This window comes from Pteropus alecto, unplaced genomic scaffold, assembly GCF_000325575.1.
Source record: "Pteropus alecto unplaced genomic scaffold, ASM32557v1 scaffold75, whole genome shotgun sequence".
NCBI classification, from domain to species: Eukaryota; Metazoa; Chordata; class Mammalia; order Chiroptera; family Pteropodidae; genus Pteropus; species Pteropus alecto.
The window spans coordinates 335,767-360,309 of NW_006440638.1; the positions used below are offsets into that span (position 1 = coordinate 335,767).

Sequence of the window (24,543 nt, forward strand, 5' to 3'; positions counted from 1 at the left end):
ACCTGACACCTAGCTACCCAGAGGAAGAACATGCAGTTGACATGCTGAGGCAGGGCTGGGGTCTAGAGCCTGGGAGTCTTGGGCTAGTGAGTGGTCATGAGATAAATAAACCTGAGTTGCATGTGGCCAGCCGTGGTTATATCACATGGTAAAGTCAGAGTGGGCTGGGCCCCATGCTGGAGGAAGTAGTGATCTGAAAGCCTTCCTGTGGTTAAATGCTAGGAGCCTCATTCCAGACTACTGGCAGTCTTCACAGGCTAGAGCAAAACAGCTTCCCAAAATACATATGACCCCCAGGCCTCCAGGCCTTGTGCCTTCCCCATGCTCTACTTTCAGGGTTTCTGATTTCTAGAAAGGGAGTCCAGGGTGGGGTAGCGCCAGCTAAATCTCAGCCTTCGTAAGCTCCTCCATGGGGTTTTCTGCAATTCTCCGCTGCCTAGGTCACATTAACCCAGGTTTATCAAGCAGGACAGGAAGGGGATGGTCTTGCTCTGCTCCAGGTCCTAGGGGAGGGACATAGACAGGGCAGGGTTTGGGAAGGAGGTGAAGGAGGGAAGGAACTGGAGGTCATGTCCTTTGAGCAAGAGCAAGTATGGATCAGCTGGAAAAGAGCAGCCTCAGGACCAGCTACCACCCCAGGTCTCTGAGAGGCTGTCCTGGGGCAAAGGGATCAGGCAGGGCCACAGGTCCAGAAGCAAGATGCAGGCAACCTGGGAGATTCAGGGATGTTTTTAGCAGTTCACTTACTGGAGAAGGGGCTGCCTTGGGGTAGTGTAGAACTCCAGTAGCATCTGGAAAACCAGCCTTTAAAGGACTGGCGTGGCTCACCACACAGTCACACACACTGTGCCATGTGGGAGTCCTGGCACAAGCTAAGTCCATGTATTTAATCCCTGCAATGACCCCATCGAGAAGGCATTGCTCTCCCCATTTTGCAGATGAGAAACAAAGACTCAAAGAATTTGTGGCTTTCCTAAGATTGCAGGGCTCAGAGCAGAGCCAGCATTCAAGTGCATGTCATTCTGCCAGTGCTTTCCACTGTGACAAGTTCCCGAGCTTGAAGGCAGCCAGCAAGGGCTGGCCTGGCCCCAAGGCACAGAGTATAAGAACACAGAGGAGTGGACTTCAGAGGAAGGGGGAATGTGTAAAGGAACACAGAGTTAGTGTACCCAGCAAGAAGGGGACAGACATGGCTTCCCCAAGGGACTCAGGGAGGCTGCTCCTATACAGGTCATTCACATCTTCCTCCCTTGTCTGAGGGAGGAAATGTTTCCAAGGATGTCTCAAGCCTTGTAGCCTGGCCCATAGCTGATAAGTGGTTCTTGAAGAGGACACGTGCCCAGCTTGCAACCAAAGGGACTTATGGAGCCTCAGGAACACCTCAAGCTCAGTGACTGTTAGGAAGGAGGAGCTAGGGACCTCCTAGACCAAAGCCCGGTAATGCTGGGCATTTCCCCTGGTGGGCAAAGTCAGGATGAACATGACCTAGAAGATCCTCAGGAAAAGTAGTGAGCAGGAAGGGGCATAGGCCAGCCTGCAGGGCACAGTAAAAGTTCAGGGAGGGTGGACAGAGGGGCAGCACATGCATGGGCACAGATGTTGAGCCCTGCACTCAGAGACTCCAGACACTGTTAAGGCCTAGACCAGAAGGGCAGGGAAGGCTGCAGCCTTCACAGGAACTGAAAAGATATAGGGCTTGAATATATGTGAGGCACAGGCTCAATGTGACATCCATCTAAACATCCAATGTGACTTTTGGCTGGATAACCTGGAGTACGGTATCCAAAATGAGGGAGATAATGAGCTTTCTGGACAATCTAGAAAGCACCCATATAGGGCCTGGCAGAGGTCAAGGGGAGTCAGGAGGGTTTCTGCTTTACCCAGTTTCCAAATTTGCTTTAATGAGGATATACAGTAATCACAAAGGAATCAAATAAACCCAAAATCCAATTGCCCAAGCACTTCCCTTTTGATGACTAGTAGATATCTCTAATGAAGGCTCAAAAATGAGCTCTTGCACTCCCTAGGCCAGCAATTCTACCAGCCTATCCCATCTCTGGCAACTTGAGCCTTCCAGCTGCTCAGGCCAATAATCTGAGAGTCACTCTTGGCAATTCTCTTTTTCTCACACCCAGTTCCCATCTATTAGCAAATCAGACTGTTCCACTTTTAAAATAGAGCCAGTATCTGACCACTTGGCCTGTCCCCACCCCCTCCCACCAGCCTGGTCTGCCTTGCCTTAACCATTCCCCTGCATTAAAGCCAAAGCCTCTCCAGTGGGCTCTTCTGGCCTCTCTCAGGACAACTATTCACCCTCCATTCAGAAGCTGGGATCCTGATTAAAATACAGCTCTGACCAGGTATCTTCTCTGCCTCATCACACCCTAGCCCCATGACCTCCTAGTTATTCCTCCTCTCTACACTCCTGACATACTCCTACCTCTGGACCTTTGTATATGCTGTTTCTCTTGCCGGGTGTCTCTTCTCCCAGACATCCACCTGGCTCATTCCCTCATCTTCAGCTCTCTGCTCAAAGGTCATGTGAGTTTCAGTGAGCCTTTTCTTGAACTAAAACCAAACCCCCATCCACCAGCCCTCCTTTATCTTTCCCTGCTCCATTTCTCTCTATAGCGTTATGCCACCACCACACCACTATATGTGGGAATGTGACTGTGTGGTTTCTCCACTAGGATATTTGTCCCATGAGAGCTGGGGCTCCAGAATAGCATCTGGCACACAGAAAGTAAACACACATAGAACTAATCCTATCAAGCCAGGGAAGCTTTTTTTTTTTTTAAACAATCCACTTATGTAGGTCACAGCCAGGCCATCAAGTGACATTTCAGATTCTGGTTGGGGATGGCAGGATAGGGAACCACAGACATACAAAATACTCAAAGTTAACATTTCAATGCAGAAAATGCACACAAACATGACTTGGAATTATCTAGAAACAGGTTTTTAAAAGGAAAGCTGGAAGCTTTGCTACCCCCGTCCCCAACTCTAGGGCTTGAAAGGTACAAAGACCCCTCTGGCCAGGAACTAGTGGTAACAACAGAGATAACTCTCAGAACCAGAAGGCCTCAGAGGGCCTATACTCATGGCGCCCATACCAGCTGATTCCTAGACTTCCCTGGGGAGACTTCAAAGGGCCAGTCAGTGGCTGAGATCCATGAATGGTATTTTGAAAGAGCCCCAGCGATTGTGACATGTGGCCTGTCTGGAATCCCATAATTGTCAAGCCCCTCCCTCCATCAGACAAATGAGGAAATGAGGCCCCATGAGGAGGAAAGAACTGCCTAAGTTCTCTCTGCCAGCCTCTCACCTTCCACTGCCCTACACCCATGGCTGAGGGCCTGGGTGTAGGCCACGTGGCACTGCTTGGTCTACAGAGAAGTGGTAGCCTTGTTTTCTTTTTCTTTCTTAAATTAGAACTAGGTACCAGGAATGTTTACTCAAAATCCAGATTTCTGGCTTTTCTTAGAAAACAAAAATCAGAAGAGAATGCATTCCCATGTGGCATCTATTGTTGAGTGGACTGGCAGTCACCTACAGTTCTCTGGGCCCCCAGCCGGCTCCCTGCCTGGTAGTGGATACCTGCCTGCCCCATGAGAAGCCTGAGGCCTGGCCCAGCCTGCTTCACTAGTGCAAAGAGCACAGACCTGCCAGCCATAGCTCTGCCACTCGCTGTTTGTCTTGTATGAGTTCCCCCATGGGGTTAGACCTCAGTTTCCCACCAGAGAAATAGTCCTCAATTCACCTGGCTCACAAGGCTATCATGAGGGTGAGTAAGCACTAGGCCAAGCCAGTGCCTTGTCTAAGTGTCCAGAGAGCTCAGCCTCTTCCTGGGCCCCTATAGGACAACTTGGTACCCAGGCCAATGCCTGAGTGGGTTGGCCTAACCCAGCTTCCTTATTTAGGCTTAAAATATAGCTAACAAGAAAACTTACTACAGAGTTTTGTTTTCTAAAACAAGAAAGGTGATTTAAAAACCTCACTGGTTTTAATCTCTCTAGAGATATTTATCTGTACCTAAAAAAGTCTTCTTCATCAAACCATGGGCAGGGGCAGCCAGATTGCACTGGGACCATAATGTAGACACAAAACAAGCCATCCCCTGGAAGATTTGCACTCTCCCAGGATCCTCACTGCAACTCCACTCTTCCCCAGGCAGTCTCTTCATTCTGTGAACATTTACTGAATCCCACTATGTGACAGACTTGTGTCAGGCATGCACTGGAGACATGGCCATGAACACACAGACATGACTCCACCCTCGTGGGGATACTGGGGAATGCAGTTAAATAATGATGATGGCTTGTGTTAGGAACAGTAATGGAGGAAGCATCAGGTCCCATAGGATGGTGAGCAGAGATCCAGCACCAGAGACAGGAGGGTTTCCTGGAAGGCACATGCAATCAGCCAGGACCCAAGGAGAAGGAGCCAAGTGGCAGGTAAGGGGTGCTTCCAGCTGAGGACATGCCATTTGTGAAGGCTGAGCAGACAGAGATGGGAGTCTATGGTGTGTACAGAGATAGAAAAGTTGTGTGGCAGGAATATGTATGGGAGGAAGGTAAGACCAGAATTTTTAGGACCTTGTTAAGTCTCGTAAAGGAGTTTGCATTTGACCCTATGATCAGGGTGAGGTTGAGGAAGGGTCCAAGGTGTAACTGGGGTGGGACAGGACAGAAGTAGGATTCTAGAAAGGCAACTGCAGAGTGCAAGACATTAGCAAGAGAAGGATGGAGGGAGCCATGGCAGTGACTCTGGGAGAACAATGGGCCCTAAGCTAGGCGGTGCCAGCAGGACAGAGAAGAGGACCAATCTGAGGGACAGCAGCATGCCTAAACAGCAAGACAGCTACGGGAGGAGCAGGAAGAAGGACAGGAGTCCTTAAGGTCCTGGAAGCCAGTATGGGGAGGCCAGACATTATCAAGAAGTTGAGGAAGCTAAGAACAGGGACATAGTCAAAAGCTGTTGGCTAGGAGCTGGGACAGAAGCTGAGCTGCGTGGAGTAAGAGAGGGAGCTGGGACAGAAGCATGGGGGCTGAAGATAAATTTAGAGGACTGTGGCTGTGAAGAAAGTGGAGATGGAGTGGTAGCTGAAGAGAGCTGGGTTTTCCAGGCTTGTGGTTTTAAAGCTGGAAGAGACCTGGGCACTTCTGAATGGTGACAGGAGAAGAGGAGGCCATGGGAGAAGAAAAGGGCGCTGGGCATGGGCTAAGGTTAACCTGGTGGGTGTGGATACAACAAGAGGGGAGTCCCTCCTCTGGGGGTCTTGCTTTCCTCTGGGAGGCAGGAAGGGAGGTCAGTAGGCTGCCCCCAGGGGGCCTGGCACCCCTTCTCCTCAACAAGCTGAGGCTCAAGCAGGGCCAATTTCAGGAGCCTGAGGTTTGAACTGGGTAAGCCAAGAGAAAGTGGCGGGAGGCGGGGGGTGGGGGGAGGAAAGGGGTGCAACTATGCCCATTTGCAGGGAGTGGGCCCGTACCCCCTACCTCTGGCCCTGGTCTCCATCCCCACGCCTCCTGGCCTCTGCAACCCACAGACCTTTGGATGGCTGACTGTTCTACCACCTCTGGGAGAGAGGGTCTTGCTGACTTCCCAGCCTGAGGCCTGCCCTGCCCAAGTCCACCTCACAGGCTGCAGCATTATCTCTAATTACCCAGTACCCAAGACCTTCAGAAGTGGCTTTTATATACCTGTAAAATACAGGACTCCAAACAATGAACTCAAAGCGGGAGGTTATTTTTAGAGCTTTGCTTACTGACCAACATTCAGCATTTCCCGTTTGTCGGCTGCTGCTGGAGAGACGAACAGACCAAAGGAGGGGATGAGGGCAGCAGTTAGGAGCTGAGGGGTCTTCTCAGGCCCCTCAAGCATATCAGGAAAAGTGCAGTTTTCCTGGATGACCAAGCTGGTATAGGAATGGGCACGACAATGGCAGCTGACTCAAAACAACTCTGTGAGGCACTCACCACTCTAAAGTAATGATGTGAGCAACAGTGAGAGTCTGGGCTGGACTCCAACACCTGGGTTCTACCCTAACTTCTGTGAGCCTCACTTTCCCACCTGCATGGTGGGGACCAGGCTGCCAATTAGTGGCATCATGGTGGAGTCAGGGAACCGGTGGGGAGCCCTGCAGACAGCTGAAGCTGAGCCTAATTAGCCGGGAATCATTCCAGGAGTGGCCAAGACAGCGCTCTTCCTCACACAGGGCTCATTCTCATCAATCACATGGCCAGAGGGAAGAAAGAAAAGCCCCCTGTCCTGTGCACACAGTGCACACAGCCAGACCCTTGCCCTAGCCTGTTAACAATATGTTTGCCAAGGTTGGCTTTCGGGCCCTGGGGAGGTGGTGGCTCTAGTCTCCTCGGCCCAGGCCTTACTCTCAAACATAAAGAACATCTGTCTGTCTGCCTGTGGAGCAGGGCTGGGCATTCCCACCACTCTGAGTCACTGTCATTAAAATAGCTTGGAGGACTAGAGTGGCTTTGGAGATTAGAATTCAGGTTCCAAGAGACAAGGAGGATCAGGGGTCAGCCTCAAGAATCTACAATCAGATCTCTTCTATCCATTTACAACTTTGGGGGTTCCCATCAGAGAGGGCCGAGGGTCTCAGCTGTGTGTAAACATGGCACCCAGCGTAAGGCTAAGGGAAGACTTTTGTGGCATGTGAGTACCAGTGCAGGGTGTACCAAGGCATTCAGAGCATGGCACAGGTGGGGAAAGGGGTCACCCTGGCAGGAGGAAAGAAAAGGAGTGCTCTGGATCTACAAGTACCATCTCCCCACACCTCCCCTGTCTCCATCACAAGGAGCTCTTCGGTTTCTTCATAGCACGTCTCATTATTTGACTACCTTTTGTCATTCATTATGATTTATAAGTTTATCTCTTACCATTAGAGTACATAAGCTCCACAAGGCCAGAGGGGTGCTGCCCTTGTAACTTGTCCCTGGTTCAGGAGTCCCCTGTGTGAGAACAGGGTTTGGCACAACAGGGGTATTTGTTGAATGAATGAATGAATGAACAAAGAATGAATAAGTGATGCACCAGTGACTAAGGAACCTATACAAACCTGGGAAATAGCATCAATCATTCATTCAACAAATACAGAGATGGGAATGATGGCGCCCAATGGATAATCAGGCCCTAAAGCCATAGAGCTCTGTGCCGAGTGGGCCCTACCCAACTTCGGCAACATGCCTCAGCTTCTCCCAGGACAGGGGCCCTGAGGATTACATGACTCTCTTCCTCTAAGACCTTTGAGTGGCATCACCCTCATCCCGGCCTCCCCTGGCATTTCACCTAGGCTACCTCATTCACTCCCCATAAGACAATGGCAGGGTCTATTCCTCTACCATTTACAAGAGGGAACACTGAGGCCTAGAAGGGAGAGGGACTTAACCAGGTCATGCAAGTGACACATGGCACAGCTGTGACAGGACCTGTGTCCACATTCACTCCTTTGCCCTATACCTAGGCCTTGGAAATACTAAACAGACACAGAAACCGTTAAGTTTCTCCGAAGTGGAGACACGCATTCTTCACCCAGAACGCCATTCCCCTTGAGTCACAAAGAAACAGGGGCCACATGCAATCCTACCCCTCAGGTGTGCCCTGGCTTAGCTCCCCTGGGCCCACCTCTGCTCCGAGCCCAACTCCCAAAATCCTGGGAAGCCAGCTGGGCTGGGCCGACACTGGCACAGCCTCAGACAAAAAGCAGGGGCAGAGACTCGCCCCACAGGCTGGCAAATGTGCTTTTACTTGGGCTCAAAGCCAGCTGGCAGAGGGAGTCATGAGGCTCTAGACCTGTAAAGAAGGGGTAGGGAGCAAACATCCTGCAGTCAAGTCCAGCCAGGGCCTTTGCTTAAGAAGGTACCACTCATAGTGGTATCACTATCAGTCCTAGAGAGGACGCCAACCTGCCCAAGGATCTCATCCAACATCCTGGGGACCAGAGCATCAAACCAGGGGACTGGCCTAACTCAAGAGGAAAATCAGGCCTCTAATGCCAGTCCTGCAGCCAAACCCAGGATAGGCAGCCCTTCCAGAGAGAGGCTGTGAAAAAGCCCTTTATTCTCCCTGGGCCATTTGGGCCAAGACTGAGGCAAGGGTTAGGCCCATCCATCTGGGATCCTGGGTTGCACCCCAGGGACAGCTGGCTGGGAGGCATGGAGCCACTGGAGAGCCAGGCCCAGCACCCTGCTACTCCTTAAATGGACATTTTAAATGGCACAGAGCTCTTTGGGAGACAGAGGGCCTCTGTGCAGGGCGCTCAATAGGTCTCAACACAGAGGTCCTGAATCGTAGCCCCTGGCCCAGTTATTTTTTTTCCATTTTTTTTTTTTAAACTGGAATGAATCATCAACATTTTATCATCTAGAGACTTTATATGAAAATCTGGTCTATGACCATGCCACCCTGAATAAGCCCGATCCCATCTAATCTCAGAAGCTAAGCAGGGTCAGGCCTTTTTAGTACTTAGATGGGAGACCACCTAGGAAGACCAGGTGCTGTAGGCATAAAAAATAAAAAATAAAAATAAGGGATTGTAAACTGACAAGGTCCTTGCAATCTGTGAGGTCAACCAAGGGTTGCCTCATCTAAAAAAGAAAAAAGAAAAAATATAAAAAAGAAAATCTGACTTCTCTTTGGAGCGGGCAATAGAGGCTCTGGCCACACTGGGTCCATATTCTTGCTTGATAAGAGTCAGACAGTGTGGTAGCAGCCACATTCTTCAGTTAGCAGGTGCTCTCCCACCACCACAGTCCTTACCATACCTTGCCTGCTCTTCTTTACATCACCTTCCTGCCTATCGAGGGCATCTGTATTTGCTTACGATGCTTGCAAAAATCCCACAAAATTTAAGACCCAACTCAAAGAGCAGAAGTCAGATCTGGGATCAGTCATTTCCAAGAAACCTGATTTAGAATACCAAGTCCCAAGGGACAGGGCTCAAGAATTGCCATAGCTCTGCTCAGCTCGTGGGAATGCCAAGACCTTCTGCTCTGTTGTGTTCTGTTTGATTTTTAGAAGACTCTATCAAAGTAATGCCATCACACTGATCACAGTCTGCAATCAAACAGTCAGCATAGTCACCTAGTTTCAATGCATATCCTCCTTCCACAATTTCATACAGTCAAGATATAATTTAAAAGGCATCTGATCTCCAGTGTTTATTCCCAAACTAGGATCTTAGGTCACATCCTGGGGTTTGAACTCAAGCTCTGCACACCTTCAGGAGACCCTTTGCCTGTCTCCAAAACGATGCCCCTGTGGCTCTACATGTGTCCATGGGGTGGGTGGGGAAACCCTGGGTGGAGGTCAGACCAGGTCGAGTCCAGTTTCCCCATTTCTGGGCTGAGTGACCTGTGATAAGTTACCTCAGCTCTCTGGGCCTCCAGTGTCTCATCTTTGCAATGGGGATCCTTCCTGCCCCACTTACCCAATAGGAATGTGGGAACCAAGCAAGGACACACTTTGCCAACTGCAAATCCCTATGCAAATGTATGGGGCTGTTTCTGCTTCACACTATTGATCAGAGAAGAAGGGCTCAACCTAGAGGCTTTGCTGGGCTTGCCAAGGCCAGAAAGAGGGGCATCAGAAGCGCTCCCCAGCCCAACACCAAATTAAGCACTCCCTGCTCGGGAAACCAAGAACATCTCTGGTGTGTCTGTATAGTACTTTATACTTTCAAAAGCCCCTTTCCCTTCATTCTACCCATAGCTTACTTACCTGGTCATCAGTAACAGTTTACAAAACTGCTTCCCTCGCCATGGTCTCCTCTGTAGCTGGCATCAATTTCCACCCATTCTGTATTTTTTATTAGCCATTTCCTATAGCCTGCCCTCTGCCAGGACAGTTCTTGTTGGTTTTGACTGCATAAAGATTAACAGAGCTTCTAACCCCTGGGCTCACTTGGAAAGATTTTCAACGTGCACACACACAGCCAAAATCTTCCTGGCTAAGCCAAATTAAATACATAGGCCTCTAGTTATTTCCATACACGCAAAATGGACTTAAATAAAGCAGTTCTCTGTGGAAGGCTCCAGCAGACAGGGCTGCACTGGGCCCCAGGGATGCCCCAGGAGTTCTGGAAGTGAGGTACAGGCCAGGGAGCCTGCCTCTGGGAAAGAAAAAAGAGTATGGGTGGAAAGGAGAAAGATGCCCATCTTGCAGGCCTCCCTGCCTCTGGCCGACCCTCTCAGCCAATGCCAGGAGTGTGGCCCTCTCAATCCTAGCTCTCCAGTTCCATCTCAGATTGCCACCATTACCAAGCTGCCCTTGGGGTTTCCCCTTACACTTGCCCAGCCTCAGCTGCCAGAAATGCAAACTCTAAAATGCAAACTATCCAAATTCTTTCTGGCTTAAAGTTTTTGTCATGGTCCAAACTGATACCCATCTCCCAGTCTGCTAAATGTCTTGCCAACCCTATCTCACTCCAAAGCTCCATCCATGTGGTTCTGTCTATAGGCTGGCAGCTATGTGCTGTTGTGCCAGTTCACTCATGCTATTCTTCCTGGGACACTTGGTGCCCCACAGCAGAGGGAGTATAGCCCATGAGACTCCTCCGCCCCACTGTGAGATGACCCCGAGAGAGGCTTGTTCTATGTGTTTGTGTCCTCAGTGCCAACACAGTAGTCAAAGAGCATATAGAATGAATGAATTGATGATGGTGAAAAGAATAACAACACAACAACAGATAATATCTGCTGTTCCTGGCACTGCTCTGGGCACTTCACATGGACCTAAGTCATATTGTTTTATAACTTTTTTAAATAGATTTTTATTTTTTAAAGTAGTTTTAGGCTCCCTACAAACATGAACAGTATGTGCAGAGTTCTCATATAGCCTCTGCCCTCCCCACATGCACAGCTATCCCCACCCACCGATCTCCCCAGCAGAGCAGTGGAGTGCTGCATCTGTTACAGTTGGTGAACCTACACAGACAAATCATCATCGCCCAGAGTCTATAGTTTACATGAGAGTTCATTCGTGGTGTTGTATAAAACCACCTTTTGAGGTAGGTGCTATATCATCTTCCCATTTTGTAGATGGAGAAACTGAGGCATAGAGAGGTGATGTAATTTACCCAAGGCCACATGACTCACACAGATGGTGAGGAGAGCAAAGGCTGACTGAGGCACTGGTCCACTGGCAGATGGAGCAAGCTGCTTCACACCCCAATCTTCACCATGCTTCTCCCAAAGCAGGAGAAAACCCACCTGCCTTGTCTACCCACCAAATTCCTCCTCTCCTCTCAAGATCTGGGCCTATATAGCGCAGTAGCCACAAGACTCCACAGCACGTCAGTATTGACCTGACGGGCCCACATCTGCATATGGTACTCAGAGCAGGTGGACAGAAAGAGTCTGGAGAGAGAAAAAAGGCTCAGGGTAGCGAACACTGTCCCCCTCAACCTCCTGCAACTGGCACACAGAGCCCTTCCCTGGCAACTGTTTGGCATCTGGCATGCAGGAGCTCTGTGACCTTGGGTAAGTGACTTGGTCTCTCTAGCCTCAATTTCTCAGCCATAAAATGGGGGTATTGTCCATCTCACAGTCATAAACACACATACAAATCCTCAGTTTGGGGCCTGTCACCCAGGAAGTGCTTGAGGTAGCTGCTATCAATAATGAAATACAGGATTGTTATTACTTCCGTACAATGCAGAGGTATCACAGGGACTAAGTGGGGCTATCAGGCAGTGAGCAGACAACCATGGGAAGGGGCCTCAAGGAGCAGCCTTAGCTCAGAAACAGGAATACCAGCAATACCAGCATCCGCACCTGAGAGAGCAAGGGGTGAACTGACCAGGGCTAGTCAACTCAGGCTTACTGTTGGTTTATTAACTAAACTTGGTTGAGGGCCCTCTATGTGTTAAGAACTGTTAGCCACTAGGGATATTAATAATATATTCATAAGAATGATAACAACTACAATTTCTTGAGCACCTACTATGTGCCAGTTTCCAAATGAGGCACCATGGGATGGCCCAGCATTGAGTGATGAAGGGGTGCATTGGGTAAAGGTGAAAGAAGGGGTGAGGATGACTCTAGTATTCTGGGCAGAGCCTGAGTAGATGGATGAAAACATGGAGAAGCAGAGTTGGGAAACAAGAAGTAATAAAGAGCCAGGTTAGAAGCTAAAGGATGGAAAAGACTATGTGGCGAGAAGAAGAGGGCCTGCCAGAGGCCTCGAGAATCCCAGCGCTGACACACCAGTATGGGGAGGGAGAGGAGCTGGCCAAGCGGGCTGGGAAGATGCTGCAGTGTGGTGGGAAAACACCCAAGAGGGCCAGTCTCTTAAGTCAGAGAGAAGAGCGCTTGGAGGCAGTGTGTCAGGCTGACAGGAGGCCAAGCACAGTGAGGGGCCAATATGTCCGAGGGGCACGGTTTAAAGCAAGTGTCACCTCCTGACTCTATCACTCGCCAAGAGGCAACCCAGGGGCAGCAGGCAGGGACCTGTTGGGACACAGCAGAGAGTCCCAGTCCTGCCTGGGGAGCCAAGGCGTGAAGGCAAGTGCTTTGGGCACCTCTTCCCCAGGAAAGCCCTGCCTGAAGTGGACTCATAGGCCTGGCTTCCCCTGCTCACTTCTAGACACAGGGCCTCCCACATAGATTTCTCCAAATGAGACAGGTATAACTTGGTCTTCCAGACTGAGAAACTGGCCTAGGCTGCCGGCAGAACCAGGGGCTGTTGAGGGAAGGCTCTGCCCCAAAGGCCCAGCCGGGCCGGCCAGGCAACATGACACCTCCACTGCCTGAAATAAGACTGACCACGAAGCAGGTCCTTGATGTAAAAATCAACAAAATGTCTGGTATTTACTTCAAAATAATCTGGGGGCAAGGAAATAAAATTGCCCATGGGGGTCATTATGCCATTCTCTCTACTTCTGTATTTTTTAAATTTTCCATAAGAAAAAGTTCAAAACAGTGCTAAGAATTTGCAATTCATATCAAAGCCTATTATCTTCCTGAGCGGTTTTGCCATTTTTACTAAATAAGTGGAAAAACAAATTAAAACAAAACCCAAACCCTGTACATGTAAATTATGGCTCTGCAAAAGGTCAAGGGCCCCAGAGGGAACAGAGAATTTGTATTTGTATGCTTGCCCCTCCCCTCCACTTACAGCAGAAAGAAGAGCTGCTGCTTCCCCCAAACATTTCTTCCCCAACCCTTACCCAGGACTAACTGCACTTGGCATCCTGCACTTCAGCATCTATACAGGGATATGACAGCAATAAGGACAATAACTGTGGTGGATATACCAATTAGAAAGAACCACAAGAGTGGCTGGTATTTACTGAGCACCTACTTTGAATCGGCATTCTTTTAGCCCTTTCTCTTCCATCATCTCCAGTTCAGTCATCCCGATATCAGCAGGGAATAGGGAGGACAGTTCTTATACCCAGATAACCTTATGGGGCTGGCAAACATGTTTTTGATATTCAAAGGCACTAGACAGAGCTTTCCAAGGGTGCTCTGTCTGCTCTGCAAAGTGTGATGTCCCTGTGTCCATCCACAAATGGCCCTATGGGGTTCCTGCAGTTTCCTTTCTCCCTACTCTCCCACCCCTTCCTGTCTCTGTCTCATCCTCCACTCTAAAAAGTCCAAACTGCACAACAATTTCAGGAAGGGGAAAGATATACATTAACCACAAGATTAAATCTATGTTCTGCAAAGTTTGAATACATTATTTTCATTTTTCTTACCTTGATTTCCTTATCTGTAAAATGGGAATGATACCAGCTACTTCCCAGGATTCTTAGGAGGTTCAAATAAAATAAGCATGTGTAAAATTCAAAGGCCACCCAAATGTCAGATACTACCATGGTACAGGCCATTTGCCCATCCTAAGAAATCTTCAACCTAGCTGAGTTTAAATTTTTCTAATCCATGGGCAAAATACTCTTAACTGTCTATTATTAGTGAGAACAGCTGGGGACAGCAGGCTATAAGAACGCATACAGCCTATGGGTTTTAGTACCTTCTCACCAAGTCTGCAATCTGTCTCACCCCCAGTAGCCACTGCCTCACACCATAAACAGCCCTGGCCCTTCCACCACTTTTCTCACTGCCATCTCTCTGCCTCACTCTCTTTTAACCCTGGCCTGGTCCATGGCCAAAAAGAGAGATCATCTATTCTTGTCTAGCAATACACCTTCCCTGAACAAGTAATATGGTCCAGTTCCAGCACAATTGAACCTTTCAGCTCTGAAACACTAGCTAAAAGCCACCATCTATCAAGTGTTTACTCCGCTGTTTAAGCATTTTATGTGGATTAACTCATCAATCCTCACAACTCCTTGAGCTGTAACTGGCACCACCATTACAAATGGGGGAACCAAGGCACAGAAAACCTAAGGAAAATGTCCAAGGTCCAGGTGTCACCATGCCATGTTTTCTACCATAATCACCATCAATTTTCTTTCAGCAGCAGCTCATGCAGTGGGAGCAGCCAGATTCTGTAAGGCCAAACCAATTAATTCAAGACCTTTAATGGCCCTAAAGTCATTACCATTTGCTTTTGAGGACAAATGATAAATCACACTGACCAGCCTCTGAGCATCCTCCCCCACCACACAAATACACACACTTACACAGGAGAACTGGGCCACGTCTGTGAAACTCTCCCCAGGCCTCTGGCTGGGTCTAAGCCCATGAGAACTGCTGTCATCTTGTCTCTGTGCTTAGTGGGCGGATATTCTACGCATCATCGTAATTCAAAGGAAATTTACAACAGAGAAAGAAGAAAATCAGAACGAGTCAGTGGTGGTGGGAAGAACAGCCTGCTGACTTGGATGATCACAGCATCTGACTTGAGGCTTAGAGTTGGCCAGCTGGGTAAGGGCTATTAGACACCCACATTCTCAGGCACTTCTGTGAAGTGTATTTTCATTCCCTTTCACAGAGTGGGAGACTGAGGCTCAGAGGGGTGCGGTAACTTGCATAAACTCATAAAGCTAAGCTGATATTTGAAACAAAATCTGTTTGCCTCTCTCAGCTGCCTTGGACTCATATTCCACTGGCAAACTATGATCCCATGTTCCACAGAGTCCAGCCATATAACATTCATGTACACACGTACACACACACACACGTACACACACACACACACACACACACACACACACACACACAGCTCTCATAGCCCCAGGAGCCCTGTTCAGTCCCTTCCAGAAACACCTATTTACCCATTCATCTCACTGTTTGTGCAGATGTCAGTCCTGTCCATGTTTTTGAACTGAAACACACACACACACACACACACACACACACAGCTCTCATAGCCCCAGGAGCCCTGTTCAGTCCCTTCCAGAAACACCTATTTACCCATTCATCTCACTGTTTGTGCAGATGTCAGTCCTGTCCATGTTTTTGAACTGAAGCTGTGTAAATATTAGCACATCTATTTCATAGTCAGACTTCCTTGAGCAAAAGCCTGAAAATCCCCGCAGGGCTGGCTGGGGCCCTTCAGAGTCCCGGTATCAGAACATCTGGGTTCTACTCCAGGCTCCTCTTGTAATATTCTGCTCATGTCATTGGATTCCCTACCTTAATGTGCCTATTTAGAAAGGGAGGGTAGGGAGAGATCTGGGCTGCCTGGAGGCTCAAACCGTAAAGCATCAGGTGCTGCAAAAGCACAGTTAGAGAGACCTGTGATCGCAGGGTGGTACGCTGTGGTGGGAGAGCTTGTCTTGGACTGTTACAGACAGGGGGGTCTTCTGAGGTCCCTGAAGCATGCTGGATCCTTTCGGGGTTTAGAGAGGGGAGAAGAACTCTGGGTGGGGGCAAGCCAGCCAGTGCAAGATGCTCCTGGCTCTACTGGCTGAGCCTTCGCAGGCCAGGCTTCCTTTGGAACCACATCCCAGGCACTCGGGAGCAAATGTGACCCACCTGTTCTGAGGCTGAAGGGTGAACTACTATGTCCCCAGCGCCTAGAGGAGGAACCATACACAGCAGGCACTCTTAATAAACCACAGAGGGTTGGTGCTGAGGAGACTGAAACAGTCAGCTTCAGTTTTCTCTCCTGCAACATAGGAATGCTAGTAGCACAAAGACAAGAATGCAAACACAATACCAGGTGGGACAGCTGCATAAGGCAGCAGCACATGTGGGATATGAATATCATGACCCTCATTCTCAGACTGTTCCACTGATTCCAGACAGCTGGCCCTGCAGCTGCAGCTTTCTTGGCCTCTGCCCCAGATGCAAGGAGCAATGGGTCCTTGGGAATCCCATCCCCACAACCCTATATGATGCTTCAGTCTCCTGGGGTAAGGAAGGAGCAGACAGGAACATATGCATGTTCTCAGTGCAACTGCCAGACACCTGCTGCAGAATTTTTAAACTCAAAAATCAAATGGCTGCAAGTGGGCCTCCCCACAAGGGGCCTGACATAAGCCAAATTGGCTTGTCAACAAATCTCCGACCCACAGCCCTACTCCTTCAAGGGTTCTGCAGACAGCTCAGGGGGTGGCTGTGTTGGCTATAAGAGAGTGGGGAAATCGATATTCCCAGCACATAAATACACTCTCTCCCTCTCTCTCCATAAATATGGGCCCTTGGATGTTCAGACAGCCACTCCACAGGCCCACAGCAGAAAAGGGTTAGTCTCTGAGACATACACTCATCTCCTCAGACTCCATTCCTGACCACACCTTGTGTACATAAACAAACACCTCCAACCCTACCAGCAGCACCCTCACAGCAGTAGCTACACAGTACTCAACCTCCCTCAACTTCAAGCACCCCAGTGCACTCCCAAGTAGCCCACTGGAAGCATACCTAGACCACCTGCACACAGCCCCTGTACTACCTGCACACAACACCTCAGCCTCGCATACACTGGCCGTAACAGAGCAGACATGTAATCCCACACAGAAGCCTAGGGTCTCCCATAACCAGGCCTCAAGCAGGATTCTCTGTCAACCTCTGGCCCAGACACAAGCACAGAGGCCTCCTGGTCACACTCACAAACTCCAGACCACTTGCTCTTGCACCTGATTCCAATTCCCATCAGTTTCTGCCGCGTAAACTCACCCACACACATCACTCGCAAGTGTGAACACACACTCTTCCATTCTGACAGCATCTTCTCACAGGCAGACTCAGGTCTGGTGTCTGGTTGACACACACTAATATAGACACACTCAATCCTGTCACCTTCTTCACACAGGCACCTGTCCTGACAGTCTCAAGCACTCTCGCACACCTTTTTCCCCAGCCTCTCTCTGGCATACTTACACCCCAAGCAGTCTCTAACAAACCATCGCGCAGAAAAACAGCGCCAGGCTCTCTCACAAACCCACAACACACTGCATGCAAATGTGCAGTGGCTGGGGTGCCGCTGGCACGCCGGGCCCTGCCTCGGCAGCCTGCGTGAAGCCCTCGCGTCCAGCCCCTGGCCTCGGCCCCGCCCGGGGCCCTTACCCGCAGTCAAGCTCCAGCTCCAGCAGCGACTGAGTCCGCTCCGAGTTGCAGTGTAGGCACCACATGGTGGCTGCCGCGGAAGCTGACCGGGACAGGCGCCCGGGACCCAGGCCCAGCAGAGTACCGCCTACTCCCGCCACAGGCGGCCAGATCCCGGGGCCTACACCCGACCGCCGGGAGACCTGACCACCCACCACGTGACTACCTTGAAGACCACCAGTGCCTAACAGTTCCTGCCGCTTCCGGCCTCCAGTCCGAGCCCCAAGCCAGCCCAACCCACCCCTTCTCCTTCTCCTCCTCCTCCCCTTCCTACGCCGCGGCCGCCGCTAGCCGGCCGCAACCCAAGGCCTGGCCTGAGGAATGTGGCCCGGGAAGGGGCAGGGCTAATGGGCGGGGCCGGAGGAGGAGCCGCGAAAGAAAACGCAGGGGGCGGGGAATAAAGGGGCGGGGCTGCACACGGGGGCGGGGCTAACAGAGCCACGCGACTAGGCGGGTGATGAGGGCAGGGTAGGGATTATCAGGTTACAGCCTCCACAGTTTCAGCAAGCCAGGCCCTTTTCTGGGAGGACCGCGCATTCCTCCAACGGAGATACCCCGAATAACCACATCTCCCTCCCCAACATGCAAGCAAGCACAACAAACACAAAACCCCGCCGGCTTTGGCCTCGGTTTATAAGACCAGGGCTTTGCTGTCCCGGATGGTGTAATTCTGGGGCTCTGATGCTCCTGCCCCAGAAAAAGGAGTAGTTCCCATCCTAAGGCTGGGAACATTTTTGAAGATTTTTTGGTGAGGATCTAACGAAAGCAGCTTCTTTCTCGCTAAGCCCGACCAACTCCTTGCTCTTCCCTCACTCAGAGACGACTTTTAGACCTCCATAGCAGGCTTAAAATAATATTAATTAATATTTTAGAGCTCTTTACTGATATTTGGTCCCCAAGACAACATTGTGATACAGACGGAGTTATTACTGACCCCATTTTTCAGAAGAGGAAACAGGCTCAGCTTAACTGGGTTAACTAAGAGGCTTTCCCTCACTTTCTCCTCTCCCAGGCTGTTCAGCTCTCCCTGTTGTAAGCATTCATGGCTTGCTGTTCTCAACTTGCATATTTACTTGTTATTATCTGTCCTTGGTCTTCATAAAAGCAGGCACAGTACCCAGCACCCACACTTGTGGAATGTACAAATGTGGTTGGGAGACATCAAGCAGACATACATAGATACAATCAAATCCCACCGGTCTTGGGCCACCCCACCTGTCCTGCACTGCCCTGCAAGTCCATATCCTGGAGAGCTAGGCAGCTGGAAGTTCTGTGGGAGTCAGGAGCTGTAGGAAGCTACTAAGGCAGGGACATCATCTTGTGCCCTTTGACTCTTTCATTTGAAGGGGGTGGTGCAAAGGCCCTGATATTGAGTGTTATTCCCAGATGGGAAAACTGAGCTGGGAAGGGGGACAGTGATTGAAGAGGACTGGGCTGGTCCAGCTTGCAGCATGGGAAAGGACAGTCCCTAGAGCCAATTTAGAGGCTGAGCAGGAATCCAGTGCCGCCCCTCATTGCCCATTTCCACATTCCTCCTCTTCACTTCTGATGTTTTCTCTGCTACATTAAAAATAAATAAAGACACTGAATGGGAGAAAATATTTGCAAGTCATATATCTGATAAGGGTCTAGTATAAGTACTATATAAACTCTTACAACTCTATAATAAAAAGGCAAAAAACCCAATTTAAAAATGGGCAAAGGATCTGAATAAACATTTCTCCAGAGAAGAATTATGAATGGCCACTAACACATGAAGAGATGTTCAACATCATCAGTCATTAGGGAAATGCAGATCAAAATCACAGTGAGAGATCACCTCATACCCACTAGGATGGTTAGAATCAAGAAGATGGACAAAAGCACCTACAAAGAGTTCTGAAATGAGAAAACCGCTGAGCCACACTGTTCAGAATTGTGATCACATCCTGTATCTTAGTTAGAGGGTGGGGGAACTGGGAGGGGATAGGATCGATATAGTCCCCTTGGGGGAGGGTGGGAAACTCTCACCCCAGCTTGAACTGCCCTCTGAAAATAGGCTGCAATAAATGGAGCCAAGAGAATTCCCCAACTCAGCTGCTGGAGCACTCCAGACAGACTCTCATCAGCTTCACAACTCGATTCTCCAAGAATTTCAGGTATTTCTCCAGGCCTGTGGCCTCACCATCCACCAGGATAGTCTTGGAGACATTGTCTAGCTGGGATTTAGAAGAAGATTGAATTTACCTGTTAGCATTTGTAAAAGTAAAGGATGGAGTCCCTGGAAAGCAATTTTTCTGCTGAAATGACTAGATTGGGCAGAATTCATACATGTACCATTTGGGCAAATTGCTTAGCCTTCTGAGTCTCAAGTTTCCTCAACCCTGGCTAATTCACTTTGCTGTTTAATTTAATTTAGCAAGTATTTATCAGTGCTTACTCTCTACCTGTCTTCTGAGGCCCCAATGGGGAGAAACTGCTCTGACAAGAGTCCCCCAGTATGATGTCATGATAGTTTGGAGGGAGGAGCCTATAACTGCCCCATGAGAGGCTCCAAAGATAAAGGGACATTTGGACTGGGCCTTGAGGGATGAGTAGGAACCCATGTACAGGATTGTAGAATGCAGGAAAATCATAAAAATGTTTAGTTCCACTGTATTGTCCTGGGTTTCAGTCCTTAGTTGCTTGCCTTTCACATGCCACAACCTGACTTCATCCCCTCCCCCCGGCTTCTGACAGCTTTCTGTCTTCCACAGTCTCTCTGCTCTTCTTGGATTAGACATGTGACACTATCCCAAAGGCCAACCTTTGCAATCCCTCTCCCAGAACCATCAGGATGAAAGCTAGCCCCTCCACATGGCTAACCTTGAGGCCCATGTGGTCTGGTTCTGGTTCATTTCTTCAACCCTTGCCCTTCATCATGCCTCCTCCATGCATGCCACACCTCCAGCAATACTAAACTTCTTGCAGACCCCCCAAACTCCCCACTGTGCCTAGATCACAGCTAGGACTTTGGGATTCAGTTTTCAAGGTCACCTAGCCCAGAAAACTACCCCTGGCCAGCCCCTTGTTCAAGTAAGAAACTTCTCTTTTATAGTACTCTCTCAGTCACTCTGCACCTGCTCTCTTATCACACCATGAACTATGTTGTCATTGCTAGTTGGTTGGGTCTGTGCTTCTCTGTAGCATCCCCCACGCCTATTACGAGACCAGGGATGCAGAAGTGTCCAGCAGCTGAATAAATCAAAGGTTGGTAAACTAAGGCCTGAGAGCCAAAATTCAGCCCACTGCCTGTTTTCTTTTTAAATAAAGTTTTATTGAAATGTCTAACCAATATGCTGTACACCTGAAATTAATATAAAATAATATTGAATCTAACTGAAAAAAAATTTAAACCAAAAAAATTTAAAAACAAAATAAAGTTTTATTGGAATAGAGTCACATTCATTCACTTATATATTGTCTACGAATACTTTTGTGCTACAACAACAGAGCTGAACAGTTGCAACAGAAACGTGTGGTATAGAAAGTCTAAAATATTATATCTAGCCCTCAACAGAAACATTCTGTCAACCTTGAAATAAATGAAGCTCCCCTGAAGAAGTTTCATGTTGACTCAAGATACCCCAGAGAATGCCCTGCCTTTTCAGCCAGACCCCAGTGCCCTAGCTCAGGCCTCATGGACAAGACCTGGAAAAGCCAAATCTAAACATTATAGGAGAAGATGGTGATTAAAGCAACAGGACTGGGCCAGGTGCCCTTCAGACAAGATGGCCACAAGATGGGACAATTCACTGTTAAAATGAATCCTATAAAGTTAGCTACCCGTGCACACAAAGACTTAGGTCCAAGGATATTAGTTGTTTGTAACAGCAGAACTCAGGAGTAAACACACAATGTCCCTCAATGGGATCAGTTAAGTAAACTGCAGTACACACATCAGTGGAGTCCTATGTTAAGAAGATGGCAGCAGCAGTATATACTTATAGGAAAATATTTGAGATACAACACTGACATAAAAAGTCTAGAAAAATATGAAATGTATTTATAATAAAATAAATAGAACACTAATATGCTTATGTAGGGTAATATAAACGTAGACTATTTCTTAAAAGAGACTCAAGAAATAGGCACCAGTGGCTGCCTCTGGGAAGGGAAACTGGGGGTTCTGAAGATACCTGGAGATGAATCTCTGTCCTCTAACCTAAAGGTCTAGTTGAGACAGAAGTGAGTAGGAGGAAGGAAGACTTTTCACTCTATGCCACTGTATAGTTTTCAAATTTTTAAACAAGTGTTTATTAATTCAAGAAAAAAAAAAGGCCAGTGAAATAAAGAAATCAAGATATGGCAATGCAAGGGATTGGAGGTCTTCTAGCATCTTCTAGCATTTTCTTGGAGACTTTGAAGCCTGCCAGAGCCAGTGCACAGACCCCAATTCCAAGCTGTCCTTAAGCTGCTTCTCTAGCTACTCCAGGTTCCTTGTCTTCTGAGTAGGCTGTGTCTCACTGAGAGCCATGAAAACCAATTGGAGTTGCATTATAGCCCATTTCAGCTTCCCTCTCAGTGTCAGTCATTAATGTTACTCTTCATAACACTAAAACAAACCTCCCTATATCACAGCCACGATGTTGGGTCTAGGAGGAAGCCCTGTGATCATCCCTCTATCCCAACCCACTTTGTAAACAGAGAAACTGAGGCCCAGAGAGATGAAGGGATAAGCCCGGAGCCTGTGGCCAGGTACTAGAAACACTGACACTGGCCCAGGCAATCTGCCTCCCAGGCTTCAGTGCCTCACTGCTAGGATGGCACAGCAGGGACATGGGAGAGTTGTGAAGTTGTAGGTTTCATACAGAAGGGAACTTATTCATATAAGTGTTGGATGCTGTGAAAAAAACAGAGACAGCTGTATAGAACCTACGATTCTCTAGAGTGACATCTCAGGGAAACTAGTCAGTCCCTAGAAAAGAAATAGTCAGTCTCTAGAAGAGAAATTATCCAGATAAATAAAGCTGCTCTTATTAAGTGCCAAGTTACTATTTAAATTTCAATCATTTTAAATAGAAACCACTTGCAAATCATGGACTTCTCTGATCTTACTTAAGTAAACTAAATGACATTGGCATAACTTTGGGAGGCTGGGTATTGTTTATCCAGAACTAGACTATATGACCATTTACCTTCTCAGAAACTACTTTGGTTGTCATTCAGCCCCCGACTCTCTTTCCAGCCTCATTCCCAGCTACTATACCTATAATATAGCTCCTCTCAGAATGCACCAGGCACTTTTCCATCCCAGTGCCTTTGCTTATGCTGTTCCCACTTCCTGGTTTCCTCTCTTTATCTGCTTGGCAACCTCCTACCCAACCTTCAAGGACCAGCTCAAATGTTACCTTCTCTTTGAAGCCTCCCCTAGTGCTCTCACTTCCCCAGGTAGAGTAAGAACCCCTAACCCAGACTGTGGGCACCTCAAGGGCAGGAACAATGGCTCTCCGTCCACTCTCCACCAACTCATCTGAGTGGGGCTCCAATGTTGCCACTGCTTCACATCATTGGCCTGGTTCTAGACACTTGTCACAGCACTAGGGAAACTGAATCCCAACTACAAAACAACTGAAAAGCACTTGGATTGGCCAAGACATGACAGTGAGATTAAAGTTGCCTTAATGTTAGCGCATCCTATAGCTTTAGAGCCATAAGGACTCATCATTACCAGTGCTGCCCACCCATTATTCAGATGAGGAACCTAAGGCCTAGAGAGAGGGGTGCCCTTCCCCAAGTCATGCTGAGGCAGAGCTAAGAATTGGTCATCTGACTTCCTTTTCATAGGTCCTTCCCTACTGTTCCAACAAAGGAAGCCACAAAGCCTGGGAATCATCGCAGTCTGAGGTATAAGGAGGCTGCTTTCCTGCGGTCTTTAAATGAATGATAAAAATTAGATGCGATTGTTATTATGTCAACAGTTGATAAATGGATTAATACAGCTTCTGAAGGCATGAGAAACACCCTCTGGGACGCAATGCAATAACAGAATGACAAAGTTAGGACACAGGATCCGATGTAAGGATAAACAAAACCCCCCACTGGTAATAGGTATAGGATGGTTTTGTGGGAGCTCTGAAAAACCTAGCATGTGATGAGTGCTCAGTGACTGACCAAGTGAACAAAACAGCCAGTAATGATCACCTCCTCCAAGAAATCTTCCTACCCTGGATCCCCAGAGCACTCCATGCTTCCAGTTCCCCATTGCCCACTGCAACCCCTGCCACACAGAGGGTGTTGGGTTTGTTATAAAAGTAAAGGAAGATGGTGGTGGTGGCCACAGGTCAGTATGAGCTGACCACATCTGTTCCCAGTATGGCCCTTCCTATGGGCACACCCCATCCCTCCAGATCCCCCTATGGGGCCCAGCCAGGTTAGCTGGACTGCTTGTCCTGGAGTCCAGAGGGCAGGGCCTGCAGAGAAAAGCCCTGTGGCTTCTGAAGTGTAGCTACTTGAGTTATGAGTCTATTAAAGTGGATGGGAAATGGCCATTTGCCGATCTTGCCAGATTTGAGGGGCTTGACAACATCAGGAAGAAATGTAGAAGCAAAAAGCTGAGCTGCTGCCTTCACCAGTGAAGGGCTCTTCCCTGACCCTCACCCCACCAAGTCACAATTCATCACTTTCCATCAGGGTTCCCTGCCAGTCCCAGGATACAATAGAAAGTGCCCCAACTTCAGCCTCTCATACTCAACCCTCCTTTCCCTGGCTGGTGACACAAGGGAGTCACCGCCAGATCACCGAGGGAGGGGTAAGACCCACAATGCTTATACTGAATGAGTTCAGCTCTCCCTCAGGGTTTAGTTCCAGGAAAACAGCTCCAGGCTGTTCCAGGTCTGCCCCTCCTCTGTGCCCACTCTCTCTGCCTAAGATGGAGACTAGGCCTCCCCAGTTCTCCACCCCAAATGGAAGAGGCAGGCCTCTACTAAGCAGGCCTAGACAGATATGTCTTCCTCCCTAGCCCTGCCCCCATGTGATCTTGGGCAAGTTATCCAGCTTCACAGGGCCTCAGTGCCTTCACCCACAAAGTGGGGACAGACCTTCCTTGCAG

General features: G+C 48.8%; 1 protein-coding gene and 1 pseudogene across 4 annotated transcripts in view; one reads left to right on the forward strand and one right to left on the reverse strand.

Moving 5' to 3' along the window:
- IQSEC1 (IQ motif and Sec7 domain 1) overlaps positions 1–24,543 on the reverse strand; it is a 92,999-nt gene that overhangs the window by 50,686 nt on the left and 17,770 nt on the right. Inside the window, exon 1 of one of the 4 annotated variants that reach the window (XM_006917438.3) lies at positions 17,436–17,726. The exons of 1 other annotated variant lie outside the window; for it this stretch is intronic. In XM_006917438.3, coding sequence (XP_006917500.1) covers positions 17,436–17,500 — 65 coding nt within the window. In that variant the 5' untranslated portion in view covers positions 17,501–17,726. Of the gene's footprint in view, positions 1–17,435; positions 17,728–24,543 lie in introns of those variants that run through there. 2 more of the 4 variants (XM_015593771.2, XM_025050678.1) reach the window with 2 other exon arrangements.
- LOC112484411 lies at positions 8,404–8,522 on the forward strand (annotated as a pseudogene).